The following is a 17,853-nucleotide window of genomic DNA, read 5'->3' as shown; positions in this document are numbered from 1 at the left end:
TGCCACTGTTATCACAATTCAACAAAACCACTGACGTGTTACTGGACACGGGAAACACCAGTTGGCGATCTTGTGGTTAGTAGTAGAGCCTTCTGTTGGGGATGGGCACACAGCAGTTAAGAGAACAAGCTGTGTTCTCACTCATTCTCGATCAGAGGCCAGTTGGGATTGACTGGGATACTCTCCTGGCGTACAGTGGCGCCGCGAGGATAGAGTGAAGACCCGCAGGGCTACGGTGAGTGACCTTGGGTATACTGTTACTCGCCCCTCTTGTGGTGAACCCCGACAATATATATTGAGAAAATTCGTCTTAGAATTATTAATCTTACTTTTTAGTCATATTTAACAATATATATATATATATATATATATATATATATATATATATATATATATATATATATGTCGTACCTAGTAGCCAGAACACACTTCTCAGCCTACTATGCAAGGCCCGATTTGCCAAATAAGCCAAGTTTTCCTGAAATAATATATGTTCTCTAATTTTTTTCTTATGAAATGATAAAGCTACCCATTTCATTATGTATGAGGTCAATTTTTTTTTATTGGAGTTAAAATTAACGTAGATATACAACCGAACCTAACCAACCCTACCTAACCTAACCTAACCTATCTTTATAGGTTAGGTTAGGTTAGGTAGCCGAAAAAGTTAGGTTAGGTTAGGTTAGGTAGCCGAAAAACAATTTATTCATGAAAACTTGGCTTATTAGGCAAATCGGGCCTTGCATAGTAGGCTGAGAAGTGCGTTCTGGCTACTAGGTACGACATATATATATATATATATATATATATATATATATATATATATATATATATATATATATATATATATATATATATATGCAGAATAACCACATGTGAAAAATAGAAAATGCTTAACGCGTTTTCGGCTAATTCGCCTTCATCAGAGCAAAGTAGAATGAAGATAAGATTGCTGATCAGACCTTTATATCCGCCTGGGCAGATCACCTGACCACCAAAAATAAGTGGAGGAAAGGAATTATAAGACGGAAGGTAACTGCAGAAGGCCTATTGGCCCATACGAGGCAGCTCCTATTAACATCTCCAAGTGCCATACGTGTTAAATGATTGCTATATTGTTTTGACGTGCTATATTGAGGCTTAAATAGGGATCCAACTTGTACATACCGGGGCTCACATTAAGGCTGTTGTTACAATGTTTGATCAGAGCAGACTCGATCACGTTTCGTTCAACAAAATCCTTACTTTTAACAATACATTTTGCCCCTGTGAAGTCGATAGAATGATTACATAAACTGGAATGTAAATACAATGCACTGGAGTGCTGGGCTGTACGAATAGCATATGAATGCTGTTTTAAACGCGAGGAAAGAGATTTACCTGTCTGGCCGATGTAAACACATGCACACTCATTACAAGTATATATATATATATATATATATATATATATATATATATATATATATATATATATATATATATTCTATCTTGAAATCCAACACTCTACTTGTAACTCCCAACCACTCCCCACACCACAACCACTCCTAACACCAACACACCAATCCAAACACCAACACCCCGTGGGAAGTAGTGGAATTTATATCTGCCCATATTTGTTAAAGAACATGAACTAGTAAAGCAGCTTGGAGATACATACAAACACCCCAAAGCTCACGTTGACTTGCATGCATTTCTTGTCGCAAATACAGAAGTGAGAAATATGAGCAACGTCATACGTAAAAAAAACATTGGGAAGAGTTCCTACAAAGTATAAAGAGCAAACAACACTTGTTGAATTTTAGGACAAGATACGAAAAATCTCTGAAAGCAACCCAACCAAACCACTGCACTACAGCCCACTAGAACAAGCAAACATTCTCCTTGATCAATGGGCACTAACATGAGGCTACAACTCACTCCCAGTAAACATACATAACATATTTAATGACACACGCCAAAACAGACAACGAACCATCAATCTTGCCTGTGCAGCTATCGACGTGTCAGATCTTAATGATGTAAGTGAATGGGAACTAAATCATGCACAAAAGATGGGCAAATCAACTGCTGAGGACAGCATTAGTTACAGTCTACTGAGATTAGTCGCACACGTATTCCCAATCACGGTAATTCACTTTTAGTGTTATACAGAATGAGTTTAAGTGAAGGAGTATTGCCTGATGCTTGGACAAAGAGAGTCTTTGAGAGACCCCATGGCGATTCTGTGAGCGGGAATGGACCCATGGCCATCCTGTGGGTGGGAATGGACCCCATGGCCATCCTGTGAGCGGGATTCGATCCCATACCCATCCTGTGGGCGATAATGAACCCCGTGGCCATCTTGTGGGTGGAATTTAGAATCCCTTACCTAACCTGTGGGCATTTTTTTTTCTACCACAGACGTGGCTATACATTTACAATGCTAACTAGCATGTACACATTTTCTTCTGTCCTTCATGGACAGGGTTAGAGATGTGTTAAACATATAGTTCAAGGGTTTATTGAACAATCAGCCACAGAAGGTGATTCGGTGCTTTTAAAATGCTAAGCTAACCTACACATGTAAATACATAGATGCACAGATTTGCGTATGCCCTACATACAGTGTTCGATGTGTCATTAATGTGCATTTACAAAGGTGAAATGCAATTCTGATCAGCTTCCATATATACTTTATACACATACATATACACACACACACACACACACACACATATACGTACATATACATATATACATACATATATTCATACATGTATACATACATATATACAAACACACATGCATTCACATACATTTGTCTCTTTTACTCTGACGGGGTGAGATAGCTGATAGAGAAACTAGTGTGCAATTAAGCACTTAATCACTGAAGGTGATGAAGGTGCTTTTACAAGCTCAGGTTATATAGTTACATCACATACATATATTGTATAATTGATACATTACATGGTTAATCTTGGGTACAAGTCCAATATATCATCAAGTGTTCCAGTACTCATATAGTAATTACACAGTTCAGCATACCTTAGCCCAGGAGGGCGAAAGTCAGTCATTATGGGACATTCTACAATATAATGTTCAAGAGAATGTATAATGTTCTACTACTGTGGGCAGTAATAGACCCCATGGCATTCTTGTGGGCGGTAATGGACCCCATGGCCATTCTATGGGCGGGAATGGACCCCAAATCAATCCTGTGGCCAGGAATGGATCCCATACCCATCCTGTGGGCAATAATAGACCCCATGCCCATCCTGTGGGCGGGAATGGACCCCATGGCTATCGTCTGGGGGGGAATGGATCCCATGGCCATCCTGTGGGCGGGAATGGATCTCATGGCCATCCTGTGGGTGCTAATGGACCCCATGGCCATCCAGTGTTCGGTAATGGACCCCACGGCCATCCTGTGGGAGGTAATGGAACCCACGGCCATCCTGTGGGAGGTAATGGATCCCATGGCCATTCTGTGGGCGGTAATGGACCCCATGGCCATCCTGTGGGTGGCAATAGACCCCATGGCCATCCTGTGGGCGGTAATGGACCCCATGGCCATCCTGTGGGTGCCAATGGACTCCATGGCCATCCTGTGGGCGGTAATAGACCCTATTACCATCCTGTGGGTGGTAATGGACCCCATGGCCATCCTGTGGGTGCTAATGGACCCCATGGCCATCCTGTGGGTGCTAATGGACCCCATGGCCATCCTGTGGGTGCTAATGGACCCCATGGCCATCCTGTGGGCGGTAAAGTACCCCATGGCCCTCCAGTGGGTGCTAATGGACCCCATAGCCAACCTGTGGCCGAGAATGGTTCTTATGGCCATCATGTGGGCAGTAATAGACCCCATGGCCATCCTGTGGGTGGTAATAGACCCCATGACATCCTGTGGGCGGTATTGAACTCTATGGCGCACTTGTGGGCGGTAATGGACCCCATTCCCATCCTGTGGGCTGGAATGGATTTCATACAAATCCTGTCTGCGGTAATAGACCCCATGGCAGTCCTGTGAGTAGTATTGGACCCCATAGCCATCCTCTGGGCTGTAATGGACCCCAATGGCCATCCTGTGGGCGGGAATGGATCCCATACCGTTCCTGTGGGTTGTAACGGACCCTGTCTTATCCTGTGGGCAGTAATGAACCCATGGCCATCCTGTGGGCGGTATTGGACCCCATTGCCATCCTGTGGGCGGTAATGGACTCCATGAATGATGACATCATGTAAATTATTCTCAATAGTATAGTTTATTGCCTCCTTCAGGGCATATAATTCTGTTTGCAATGTTGAGCACCCACTGTTCATGCTCCAGTAAGCTTCATGGTTGGTAGTGTAAACTGCTGCCCCAGCAGAACCTCTTTCTTGATCAACTGATCCGTCTGTGAAGATGTGAGTCGTTGTGGGTCTAGAGATAGTTTCCGTTTGTTGCTCTATTACTTGCTTGAGCCTCTGCGGTTCACATGCTGATTTTTTAACTGGTAATCTTTCAATGATTATCTTTAGATTCGATTCTTCCCATGGAGGAGGCTGTCGAAAGTGTTGATATGGTCTATCTTCCCCTTTGTTTTTAATGGTCGATTTCAGGTCCATTTTCTCTAAAATCTTGACCACATTATCCATCCATGAGCTTGTTCTATACTGTAGGTTTTTCTGAAAGGATCTCTGTATGCTGTCTTTGATTGACAGCCTGGCGGTTGTTCCAGTAAGTTTTCCTATTATGGTGGCTATCCTTTGTTTCATCCTGTTTTCTAATGCTGGTAAATTTGTTTCCATTCTAAGGTTCTCTCTACGCGTCCATATAGGTGCTTCCAGCATTGTTCTGAGAGCATCATTTTGAGACACTTCCAGTTTCTCCCATTGGTTATCACTGAGGGATGTAAGAGCAGGAGCAGCATAGTCGATGAGTGACCTAACTGCTTGAACGTAATACATTTTGAGTACTGTTAGAGATGCACCCTCTCTAAGACTGGTCAGAGAGCGCAAAGCTGAGTTTCTGGCTTTACAGCGTTGCCGAAGATATTCAATTTCTTGAGTGAATTTCAACTGGTTGTCTATTATGACTCCTAGGTATTGAAAAGAGGTAACCCACTCAATTTCTTGTCCTTGTATTGCCAGTCTGATGTCTTGAGTTCTCATTTTAACGGCCATTGCTTTTGTTTTATTGCTGTTTATTTTCACTGCTTTGCGTTCCGCTTCCTTGCTGATAATATCTAGGCATTTTTGTGCATGGTTCCTTGCACCTTTGCCATTGATGATGACTACAAAGTCGTCTGCATAGTTAAGAAGTTTGGCTTTTGATAGCTTGAGCTTCATGAATTGTTCCACGAGACAGTTGAAGAGGAAGGGGCTTAGTATTCCTCCCTGCAGAGTTCCATTTTCCAGCCTCTTTGAGGTCGATGTTTTTCCTTGGAATTTGACTTTAGCTTCTCGGATAAGCAGGCTTCCTTTGACAAAAGCAAGAGCGTGGCCTTTGATTTCCTTATCCACAAGGCAAGACAGTGTAGCTGGAGCACTGGCTAACTCGAAGGCTTTTTTAAAGGTCTAGAAAAATAAGGATTCCAGGTTTGTCATTGATTTTATCCAGGAGGGAGGTAAGGCATTCTGTGGTTCCAACACCTTTTCTGTAAGCAAACATATTTTGGTGTAGTGGATTGGCTTTCCATTCAATTCGATTAAGGTCCATTCTTTCTGCAGTTTTGGCCAGACAGCTTGTTAATGAGATGGGTCCTGGATTTCCTGGGTCTTTAGGATTTGGAATGGGAACTATAATTGCACTGTTCCAAGAGAGTGGCCGGGTTCTTGTCACCCATACTCTGTTGATGAGATTCAAGAAGGCTTCTTCACCCTTTTCTCCTAGCTTGGCTAGCATGTTGTAAGTGATTTTATCCTCACCTGGAGCTGTATTTTTAGTTTTCTTTGTAGCACTTCTGAGTTCTTTCAGATTGAAAGGTTGGTCTAGTTCGTCAGGTAAGGCTAAAGCATCATCTATTTTTTTCCATCTTGCTGCTTGAAGTCTTTGTTGGTGAGTCAGAGTTGCTTGAGGAAGTTGAGTGGAACTGGCTCTCAGGAGGCGATTTTCCTTTGGCCTTGTTGATCTGCCTCCAGATGTCGCCCAAGGACGTATGCTGATTTAGCTTGGCACACCACTCGAGCCATTTTTCTTCAACTGACAATTGCTGTTTCTTCGTGCACATGATCTCGGACAGCTCTAAGAAGTCCTAGATTAGCTTCGGTTCTATCTCTTCTGAAATTCTTTCGTGCACGATTTAGTCTGTTATGTAACTCTTTGATCCTATCACAGTAATACCAATGGTCCTTGTGTTGTTGGGTAATTGTTTTCCTCTTGGGGATGGCGTGATTTGCTGCTCTATGTATTGCATTTACTAAATCTTTTTCCATTTCTTCGGTGTTGTCAGGAGGAGTGTAGTTTTGGTGCCAAGTTTCGAGAGCTTCCTGAAACTTCGTCCAATCTGCCTTGATAAAGTCCCATCCGGGCTCGGGAGCTGGAGGTCTGGGAGGTAGTGCCATATTAATAACTGTTTTCGTAGCAAAGTGGTCACTGGTCAGAACATGATCCACTGACCAATGACACAACTCATAAATACTGGTGGAGACAAACGTGAGATCCAACTTCCCCCACCAGTGTGGCTTGGTTCCGTCGAGTTAAGTAGACTGATTTCTGGCACTTCATCCAAAAGATGTTCAATATGTCTTCCGTTGGCGTCGGTTCTTGGTGAATCAAGCAGTAATTCACTATGAGCGTTGAAGTCACCAGAGATGATAGTAGGTGTAGTGACTGCTATTTCAAAGATTGTTGAGAGATCCATGTCATGTTGTCTCTTGCTCTGGTATACATTGAAAATGGACAGCGTTGAGTTCCTCATAGTGAGCTTGACTCCCATAATTTCGACGTTCTCACCACAGTTGGGCAGGTCTGTGATTGCCGTGGCATTGATATGATTTCTTACTAGAATTGAAATGCCTCTGGTGCCACCTTGTGCCATAGGGCAGTGGAATCCTTGATATCCTGGGACATTGATATATCTGCCAGTGCTGGTGAGTGTTTCATGAAGTAGAACAATATCAATGCTATCCTTGAGAAGCACTGCTCTGAGTGTTTGTGCTTTGCTTTTGAATCCTTGAATATTCCATTGTATAATTTTGAGATTGTCCATTTTTCCGTTTATAGTGGAATCATTGAGTCCTTGGTTTTTACAGTACTGGTTTTCCCGACGGTTTGTGTCTTCTTAGCTGGAGTGGAGACTTTCTTCTTGGTGGGTGAGGAGACTCTTGGGTGGGTTGAAGCGTCTTTGCTACATCCAGCTACTGGAGCATTTGATGATGTAGGGATCATCATTTCTGCTTGGGAGGTCTTGGAGGCAACGACAGGTATGTTTGTTTTGCTGCCTTGATCAACTCTGTTGCTGTTTCTTAGTGGAGTAGTGCTTCTTTGTTTCCTCCAGTTGTTGGAGGCTCTGTCCTTGCTCAGACTAGAAGGATTTGGTGCGTCAGACTGTTGCTGATCTTCATTTATTCGGACTTGCCGAGGGGTGTACCATTGGCTTTTTACCGAGGGTCTGGTCGATTGGGGTCTAGAAGTTGTTACTTTGGGTTGCTGGGTTGATCCGAAAGCTAGTATTCTTTTTACCCTTTCTGGACATCGTTTGTTCCAGGCGTGATGTGTATCCCCGCAGTTCGGGCATTTTGCTTTCGTTTGTTTGCCTTCTTGGAGCAGATTCTTGCATATGGTGAACATGGATATCCTGGGGGTGGTAATGGACCCCATGACTATCCTGTGGGCGGTAATGGACCCCATACCATCCTGTGGGCAGTAATGGACCCCAATGGCTATCCTGTGGGCGGTAATGGACCCCATACCCATCCTGTGGGCGGTAATGGACCCCATGGACATCCTGTTCGCGGTAATGGATCCCATGGCCATCCTGTGGGTGGTAATGGATCCCATACCCATCCAGTGGGCGGTAATGGACCCCATGGCCATCCTGTGGGCGGTAATGGACCCCGTGGCAATCCTGTGAGCAGTAAAGGACCCCATGGCCATCTTGTGGGCGGTAATGGATCCCATACCCATCCAGTGGCCGGTAATGGACCTAATGGCCATCCTGTGGGCGGTAATAGATCCCATTGCCTTCCTGTGGGCGGTAATGGACCCCATGGCCATCCTGTTGCCGGGAATGGACCCCATGGCCATCCTGTGGGCAGTAATGGACCCCATGGCCATCCTATTGCCGGAAATGGACCCCATGGCAATCCTGTGGGCTGTAATGGATCCCATAGCAATCCTGTGGGCGATAGTAGAACCCATACACATCCTGCGGGTTGGTATGGGTTCCAATACCATCCAAAAGGTGGTATTCGAACCCATATCTATCCAAAAGTTTATAGTGGACGCTATACCTATCCAAAAGGTGGTAGTGGACCCCCCATACTTATCCAAAAGGTGGTAGATGGCCCAATACCTATCCTTTTGGGTGGTAGTGGACCTGATAAACATCGAGTGGCTTGTTTTGAACCCTTTATCCATCCTGTTTGCAGAAGTATTACTTTATTACTCTCTCATCTATCCTTATCTCAATTATGGTATTTGTGCCTGGGGTAAAACTACCCAAAATATTCTACGTCCTCTAATTACTCAACACAACGCTGCTATTAGAACAACATCACACTCTGGCCCCAGACAGCACTCGGTACCCTAACTTAAATCTTTGAATATGTTAGATATTAAGTCACTGTACATCCTCTCATGTTTACTCTATATATTTAAGACTCAGAACTGTAATATCAATCCAGACCTTAAACGATTCCTAGAAGGTTGTAACAGAACCCATGGGCACCAAACCAAAAACAAATTCCTATATGATATTCCAAGAGTGCGCCTTAACCAAACTAGAAATGCTCTACAAATCAAGGAACCCAGAATGTGGAATGAACTTCCCAATCATGTCAAACGCTGTACCTCACTCAACCAGTTTAAGGGAAAAACTAAGTACTACCTAATAAACTCCATGTAACTTACCTTACCCTCTAAATGTCAACCGATGTCTTGCTATTTTTTCAAACAAAACTGTTTGTTGGCCAAGTTGTATAATTGTATATTACTGCCATGCTCCCTCTCCCCCTCTTGTTTTCCTTATTTCAACACAATTTATACTTTAATCTCAGTTAGAATTAATCATTAGTGTTTTTTCACCCCACACCCTGCCTGAAACGCTGTATTAGTGGCTATTGGTATTGGATGTACTAGCTCTATCTATAAATCTAACATTATGTTTGTAACTCATCTTTTATGTATGTGCTTTATCTGAATAAACAGTTTGATTTGATTTTGATTTTAGTGTACCCCATAGACATTCCAATGTAACATCGTTTTCTGTAGACGTTCCTTCAGTCCATTCACTTTTTTCTTTTTCAAAGATTTTCAAATCATACATTATATGCATACACTATTGCATATAATGTTGATTTGCGAAGCATCATTAGTATATGTAAGAACTAATAGTGCTTATTATAATTATAAACCCCATACCCATCCTGTGGGCAGTAGTGGACCCAATATACTCATCCTTTTGGTGGTAGTTGACCCCATACCATTCCTGTGGGCGGAAATGGACCCCATACCCATCCTGTGGGAAGTAGTGACCCCATAGCCATCCAGTAGACAGTAATGGAACCCCATACCCATCCTGTGAGCGGTAGTGAACCCAATACCCATCCTGTAGACGGTAGTCGAGCCCATACCCCATCCTGTGGATGATACATATATAGTGGTCCCCAAACCCATACTGTGGGTGGTAGTGGACCCCATAACCATCCTGTAGATGATAGTGGTCCCAAACACATCCTGTCGGCAGTAGTGGACCCCATACCCCTCGTGTGGATAATAGTGATCCCCATACCCATCCTGTGGGCGGTAGTAGACCCCATATCCATCCTGTAGATAATAGTTATCCCCATACCCATCTTGTGGGCGGTATAGTGGATGCCATATTCATCCTGTGGGCAGTAGTGGACCACAGACCCATCCAGTGGGCGGTAGTGGACCTCATACCCATCCTGTGAATGATAATGGTCCCCATACCCATCCTGTGGGTAGTAGTGGATCCTATACTGAATATGTGGGCGGTAGTGGGCCCCTTACCGATCCCGAGGGCGGTAGTGGACCCTATATATTAGTCCTGCGGGCGATACTGGACACATACTCATTCTGTGGGCGGCAATGGACGCCATACACATCCTGTGGGCGGTAGTGGACCCCATACCCATCCTGTGGGTGGTTGTGAGCCCCATACTCATGGTCGTCTCTTCCTCTTGCCAGTCCCGGGATACGCCAAATTCTGTCACAGCCACTTCACAGGCAGACAGCAGATACTACTCAGTTCGGCGGCGGCTCACTGTTCACGTAAAGCAGAATGGACTAGAGAGATAATAGGCTGCCCTGGGTAGACTGACTGTCTTCGTACCACCGCAGCCCTACGTCACCTCTGTGGATACAGACACGTCATCAGTAAACTGGCCGGTACTTATCAAACTAGGACATACCACTTACGGACTCTGGCATTAACATACAACTCATTTCACGATAGATGGCGCTGATTTCTAGGCGCCACCTCACCAGAGGTCAGCTACAGCGACTCTTTGGGCTGACCAAGGCAGGAATCTAGAGTCTCTTGCAGGTATCATACTGCCACCACCAGATGGCGTCGTCCATTTTGTGGGGGTTTAGGGAGCAGACTCACAGATGGCGTTGATGTCGCTGCTCCATGCTCCGACGATGGAGCATGGAGCACGTTCGTAACATCTCAAAACGAAACTACGAGATGTAGCTGATCCGTAATATTCTAAGAGCATGACAATAGCAGGTAAATTTTACAACCCATGTAGGAATGGAACACTACAATTTTCATTCAAATTTAACCAATCACGACTATTCTGCTGTCTACGGTGGTGGACGGGTACTATGAGACGTAAATTGGTACGTGAGAAAGAGTTAGTGCCTTGAAAAAAAATAACTGGGACTCTACCACATATGTACTAATTCATAAGCAAAATATAGACTATAAGCAATAAGTCATATTTGTGCTGTCTTGTGGGAGAATGGGTTGGTTTTGGTAGCAGTCTTTCATGTAAACATATGTTCTTGAATATGACCGAAAGGTTAAGATTAATGATTCTATCACGAATATTCTCAATATTTCTTACGTTTTTATTCATTGTCAAGTGTAATTTTTTTTTCATATATAGATATATACAAAAGTTGTTACATTCTCGTACAGCCACTAGTATGCGTAGCGTTTCGGGCAGGTCCCTGGAATACGACCCACACGAAGAATCGTTTTTACAATAAAGTACCCATTTTACTGTTGAGTTAAACAGAGGCTACAGTTAAGGATTTGCGCCCAGTAAATCCTCCCCGGCCAAGATGACAAAGCAATCGCAGAACGCCAGGTGAGTGTCTTACCACTAAACCACGGAGACTAATTGAAAAATTAACTCTCCAAAGTTCATTTTCACATGTATATTTATGGTTTGATGCCTAGAAGCGTTTCATAAGACTTCTCACATTTTCTCAAGACAAATGTTATGTATTCCGTTTCATGCTTATATTCGTTTTTGGGTGAGGTGATAGGATACAAATTTTTTGGGTAAGGTGACAGGAAACAAATCAATGGGAAAAGACAAAACACGAAACAATTATAATATACTATGGGTATACATTTTATCTGCTTGCTTCTGAGTTGGTGCGGGGTCTTGAAGTGGATAAAATGTAATTATATGTTAATTGGCTGTTGATTGCTGGTGTTGACATTTTGATGTGTAGGGCCTAGCTGATGTCGAGCCTCCTACTGTCGCTGTATCTATTGATAATTTCTGTGTTGCTTGTTAAGATTTCTCTAGTGATGGAATGGATGTGCTAGTAGATTATATGCTCCTCAATGGAGCCCTGTTGTTTGTGCATTGTTAATTGCCTAGAAAGAGATGTTGTTGTCTTGCCTATATACTGAGATCTTCGAGGCTGACAGTCCCCAAATGGACATGTGAAGGCATAGACGACGTTGGTTTCTTTCAAGGCTGTTTGGTGTCTAGAGAGTTCTTCATGAGTAAGTTGGCCGTTTTCTTGTTTTTGTAGTAAATTGCCATTTGTATCGTCTGATTTTTGTCTGTGGGAAAAACGTTCCTATTAATAATATCTTTCAGGACACTTTCCTCCGTTTTATGATCCGTCGAAATGAAGTTCCTGTAAAACAGTTAATAGGGGGTACAAGTATTGTGTTAGTTGACTCTTCAGAGGTTGCACAGCACTTCACCTTTCTTTTTATGACGTCTTCAACATAACCGTTAGAGAAGCCGTTGTTGACTAGGACCTGCTTTACCCTATTGAGTTCTTCATCGACCTGCTTCCAACTGGAGCTGTGAGTGAGAGCCCAGTCAACGTAAGTGTTGACAACACTCCTCTTGTACCTGTCTGGGCAGTCATTTTTGGCATAAAGGCACATTCCTATGTTCGTTTCCTTAGTGTAGACTGCAGTGTAGAAGCCACAACTCATTTCCATGTCTGTTACATTTAGAAAGGGCAGATTCCCATTGTTCTCCATCTCGTACGTGAAACTCAACACAGAATTTTGCTCAAATGCCTCATTCAGCAGCTGAAGACGTCTGACATCAGGTACCTGCATAAAAATGTCATCAACGTACCTGCAATAAATGGTGGGTTTCAAGTCCATGTCAACTAACACCCTCTGCTCTATGATACCCATGTAGAATGTGGGTATCTATATGTGCATGTGGGTATCTGGCCGATGATTGGCCAAAGTGTGTTTCCAGGCTTGAGGGTCTTGACATTCCCGTATGCATAACCAGGTTGACTCCACCCTTGGCAGGTGGAGTCCGCATTTCTTGGCATTCACAGTTTCAATCAATCTGATTACCTGATTATCTGATTATCAATCTGTTTCAATTCGGCTCTAGTGTCCCTCGTTACGCTTTGGAATTTAGTTTTATAGCATGTGTTATAGCAATACACGTTATTACTAAATATGTTACGATTGAATTTCAATGTTTCCAATTGCATTGATTGCAATCCTGTTTGGAATGAATTTTCATAGATTTTGATTTATTATCAGTTTGAAATAATTATTTTCTGTGACATTGCGTTTAAATTTAGCTGTGTTGTTTACCATACCATTCACTTCATTAGTATATGTATAGACGCCACACCTGTGACAGGTAAAAACATGCTTTTCTCTGAAAAACAGGGCCATCTGTTGCATGAAAGCTATATGAAAGCTATATACAAGCTATACTAAATATATTATGATTCCATTTCAATGTTCCGATTGCATTGATAAATAGAATTTTCATAGATTTCGTTTTATTTTCATTTTGATTTCATTATTTTGTGTGACAATGTGTTTGAATTGAGCTATGTTGTTTACCATACCGTGCTTTTCGTGAGTATAGTCTATTTTTTTTCATTGTTTTCATTTCGTTTTTTTTAACTGTTCTTATTTTTCAGTGATGGGAACATCAGTTCATTTGATATTCCCAATTTTCTTTTGGAAACATCATAAAATTTGGGAATGCATTAGACGAGGGAGTGGGGAGGACGAGGGGACGAGAATGGGGGATGATGGGGAGGAAGAGGGGACAGGGGAGGAGGTAATGGTGGAGAGGACGAGGAGATGGGGAAAACAAATGAACAAAGTGTGTGAGATGGGGTAGTTAGGGATGGTGGAGATGAGGGGACAAGAGAATGGAGAATGGTGAGGGAGGACAAGGGGACAGGGAAGTGGAGATGGTGGGAGGAAGATTGGACAGGGGATGGGGGAATGCTAGGGAGGACGAGGTGATGAGGGAGTGAGAGATGTTGGGGAGGACGAGGGGAACGGTGGAGTGGGGAATGGTGGGGAAGACGAGGGGACAGTGGAGTGAGGGATGGTGGAGACGAAAAGAAGACAGGGAGAAGGGAATGGTTGGGAGGACAAAGAGTTGGGGGAGTGGGGAATGGTTGGGAGGATAAGGGGACGGAGGGGGGTGTGGAATAGTTATGAGGAATAGGGGACGGGGGAGTGGGAATGGTGAGGAGGACTGGGAGACCGGGAAAGGTTGCTGTGGCTCATCAACACACATGTGTTGCTGAGTTATAGCAACGCGTGGCCAGGTACATCTAGTCTATTGATGTACCTAGTCATAGTCATATTGATGTATTGTCTAGTATTGTGTCTGGGTTCTCTTTCTCTGTCTACCGTAAACCCATGCATAGTGGCATGTACATTCACTTCTTTTCCTACCATCCTCTTTCTGTTAAGAAAAGTGTCCTCGTCTCTCTCTTCCTCCGCGCTCTACGCATCAGCGACCCTCAGTTTCTTGATTCTGAAATTGCCTTTATCTACAAATCATTCTCTCGCCTTGGTTATCCTTTGCATTTCATCAACTGTGCCCACTCTCAAGCTAAACGAAATTTCTTTCATCCTAAACCTGCTTCCAACACTAGTAGCACTGTACTATGCCTTCCCTTCATATCTGAACTCAAAACTTTTACCAATACCTTTCGTCCTCTTGACATTAAACTCGCCTTTCGACAAACTAACACACTTCGTAGCAATCTAGTTCACACTGCTTCTAATGCTACTGGTGTCTACTCTATTTCCTGTTCATCTTGTCCTCTCCAATACTTTGGCGAAACTGGCCGTACACTGAATGACAGACTTAAAGAACACAAGAGAAGTGTTATGTCTGCAGACACTAACAATGCTCTCTTCTGCCATGTGAGGGATTCTAATCATCCCATTGATTGGTCTTCCTCCAAAATAATCTTTCCTGCCTCTACTCTACACAGACGCCGTCTTGTAGAATCGGCTCTTATTAACAATGTACCCAACATGAACTTGAGTCCTGGCTTTGTTGCTGTGGACTCTTCCCTTTCACAGTATATACTCAAATGCTCTAATCTTTCTAACAAACGTGACTTAACATAAGCTTTCCCCCTTCCATTTCTTTCTTTCTCTTTCCCTTTCTTTCTCTCTTCTCCCTTTTTCTGTTCATTGTCTTCTCCAACGCTCCCTTGCTATCCTCTTCTTATTCCTATTACTATCTCCTTCGGTGGTTATAATAGGAGCTGCCTCGTATGGGCCAATAGGCCTGCTGCAGTTCTCATTACTACTATCCCCTACACCTGACTTTCCTCCTCAGCTCTCTCTTGCTTATTTAATGCCTGTCCTACCTGTCCTCATCACAATCGACTTGAGAATGGTCCAGGACGGACCGAAACGTCGTCGTCCCTTCAATTTCTAGTGTGTGGTCTGGTCAACATACTTCAGCCACGTTATTGTGACTCATCGCCTGCATATGGATACCACACGTACGCGTCTTACTCTGTTTAATTTCTTTGATGCTCTACCTTCCTTCAAACGGCCTTTTCGCGCCGCTGAATCTTCCCTTCTTGCCGCCAAGCGTCGAAAGAACCAGCTCAGGTTTCTTAAAGACTGTCTTGCTGAGCAAGTTCTCCCTCATTCTTTATCTCACTTTCTCCAGTTCAACACTTCGGGATCTCCTTTCCCTGAACATGCCCGCCTTCTTCTTCAAGAACTTATTCATGCCACCTCCTTGCAAGTTGACGAGGCTTTTCTTGCTGTTCGTCAACAGCAACGCTTTCTGTCCTCTTCTCTTCCCAGTGATCTATGCAATATCATTTTTCCAATTGTATTTGACACTGCTCACGTCTCCTCTTCCCACCACTCCTCCACACTACACAACAAACTTCAACGCCTGATCTCCAACAGTCCTTGGGCCAAATACTCTCTCTCTGACTGTGTTACCAACCTTTCGTCCTACTCTCTTTCTAAGTACCAGCAAGAACTTCTTGGTCTTGGTCTGTCTTTTGCTACTTCCCCTGGCCCACGCTGTGGCATTGATCTCATTAGTTCCTTTGACAGGTTTGTCAATTCTAACTCTAGTACTCTTTCGGACCTGTCTGCCTTTAGAGGGGCCCTTATCCTCGTTCTTGACAGCTTGTTTTCTAAAAATAACCACCTTCCTCGTCGCTTCCAGCTTGCCCTTGCCTCCCTGAAATCTAACAACTCTATTCTTATCCTTCCTTCAGACAAAAGCAATTCGGTGGTTGTCCTTGACCGTGAGGACTACCTCCGAAAAGCAGATGTCTTGCTCTCTGACTCTCACACTTATGCTCCTCTGACTTCTAACCCTTTGGGTCGCCTCAAAACTTCCTTTAACCGCAAACTAAGACAGCTCTCTAGTCTTTGCCCTCCTGACTTTGATCTCATTAAACGTTTCCGTGTCATCTACCCTTCTCTTCCTTATTTCTATGGTCTTCCTAAGACTCATAAACCTGGTGTTCCTCTTCGTCCTATCATTTCTTCACGGGGCTCTGTCAGCTATCCTCTTGCCTCCTGGCTCGCTAAAACCCTGACACCTTACCTTGGCACTTTTTCCCCTGCCCACCTTCGTCACTCTCAGGACTTCATAGAAAGACTGCGCCTGCAACCCTCTTGTAAAATGCTTAGTCTTGATGTCGACTCTCTGTTCACTAATGTTCCGCTCGATGACGTTCTCTCTTTCCTCAGACAGAAGGCGTCAGAGGGTCTCTTTCCTCTCCCACTTCCCACTGACGTTTTCCTCGATCTCATTAGACTCTGTGTTGAATCTAACTCTTTCTCTTTCAACGGTAAATATTACACTCAAACTTTCGGTGTCGCTATGGGTTCCCCTCTCTCCCCTGTTCTTGCTAATTTCTATATGGAATACTTCGAAACTGTTCTTCTTCCTTCTATTGATACTCGTCCCTCTCTCTGGCTTCGCTATGTTGATGACATTTTTGCTTTATGGCCTCATGACCTTAATCTTTTCGAGCCTTTCCTCGCCTCTCTTAACAATCTTGCTCCTTCTATCCATTTCAAAGTTGAGTGGGAATCTAATTCCCTCCTTCCTTTTCTTGATGCTCATGTTCACAGCTCTGTGTCTGGGTTCTCTTTCTCTGTCTACCGTAAACCCATGCATAGTGGCATGTACATTCACTTCTTTTCCTACCATCCTCTTTCTGTTAAGAAAAGTGTCCTCGTCTCTCTCTTCCTCCGCGCTCTACGCATCAGCGACCCTCAGTTTCTTGATTCTGAAATTGCCTTTATCTACAAATCATTCTCTCGCCTTGGTTATCCTTTGCATTTCATCAACTGTGCCCACTCTCAAGCTAAACGAAATTTCTTTCATCCTAAACCTGCTTCCAACACTAGTAGCACTGTACTATGCCTTCTCTTCATATCTGAACTCAAAACTTTTACCAATACCTTTCGTCCTCTTGACATTAAACTCGCCTTTCGACAAACTAACACACTTCGTAGCAATCTAGTTCACACTGCTTCTAATGCTACTGGTGTCTACTCTATTTCCTGTTCATCTTGTCCTCTCCAATACTTTGGCGAAACTGGCCGTACACTGAATGACAGACTTAAAGAACACAAGAGAAGTGTTATGTCTGCAGACACTAACAATGCTCTCTTCTGCCATGTGAGGGATTCTAATCATCCCATTGATTGGTCTTCCTCCAAAATAATCTTTCCTGCCTCTACTCTACACAGACGCCGTCTTGTAGAATCGGCTCTTATTAACAATGTACCCAACATGAACTTGAGTCCTGGCTTTGTTGCTGTGGACTCTTCCCTTTCACAGTATATACTCAAATGCTCTAATCTTTCTAACAAACGTGACTTAACATAAGCTTTCCCCCTTCCATTTCTTTCTTTCTCTTTCCCTTTCTTTCTCTCTTCTCCCTTTTTCTGTTCATTGTCTTCTCCTACGCTCCCTTGCTATCCTCTTCTTATT

At 43.5% G+C, this 17,853-nt stretch overlaps 1 protein-coding gene across 1 annotated transcript; it reads left to right on the top strand.

Moving 5' to 3' along the window:
- Positions 1 to 3,125: 3,125 nt before the first annotated feature.
- Positions 3,126 to 3,899, top strand: LOC138366560 (protein LIAT1-like). The gene has a single exon (XM_069327595.1). It carries the CDS (start codon positions 3,126 to 3,128, stop codon positions 3,897 to 3,899), a length of 774 nt encoding a protein of 257 aa, XP_069183696.1.
- The last annotated feature ends 13,954 nt before the right edge of the window (positions 3,900 to 17,853 follow it).

Source organism: Procambarus clarkii, chromosome 19 (genome assembly GCF_040958095.1).
Source record: "Procambarus clarkii isolate CNS0578487 chromosome 19, FALCON_Pclarkii_2.0, whole genome shotgun sequence".
Classification (NCBI taxonomy): domain Eukaryota; kingdom Metazoa; phylum Arthropoda; class Malacostraca; order Decapoda; family Cambaridae; genus Procambarus; species Procambarus clarkii.
Note: the sequence above shows the minus strand (reverse complement) of the source record. Positions and strands in the feature narration are given on the sequence as shown.

Excerpts from the sequence above, each read along its gene's own strand:
- LOC138366560 (XM_069327595.1), top strand. The coding sequence starts at position 3,126 with ATGGCATTCTTGTGGGCGGTAATGGACCCCATGGCCATTCTATGGGCG.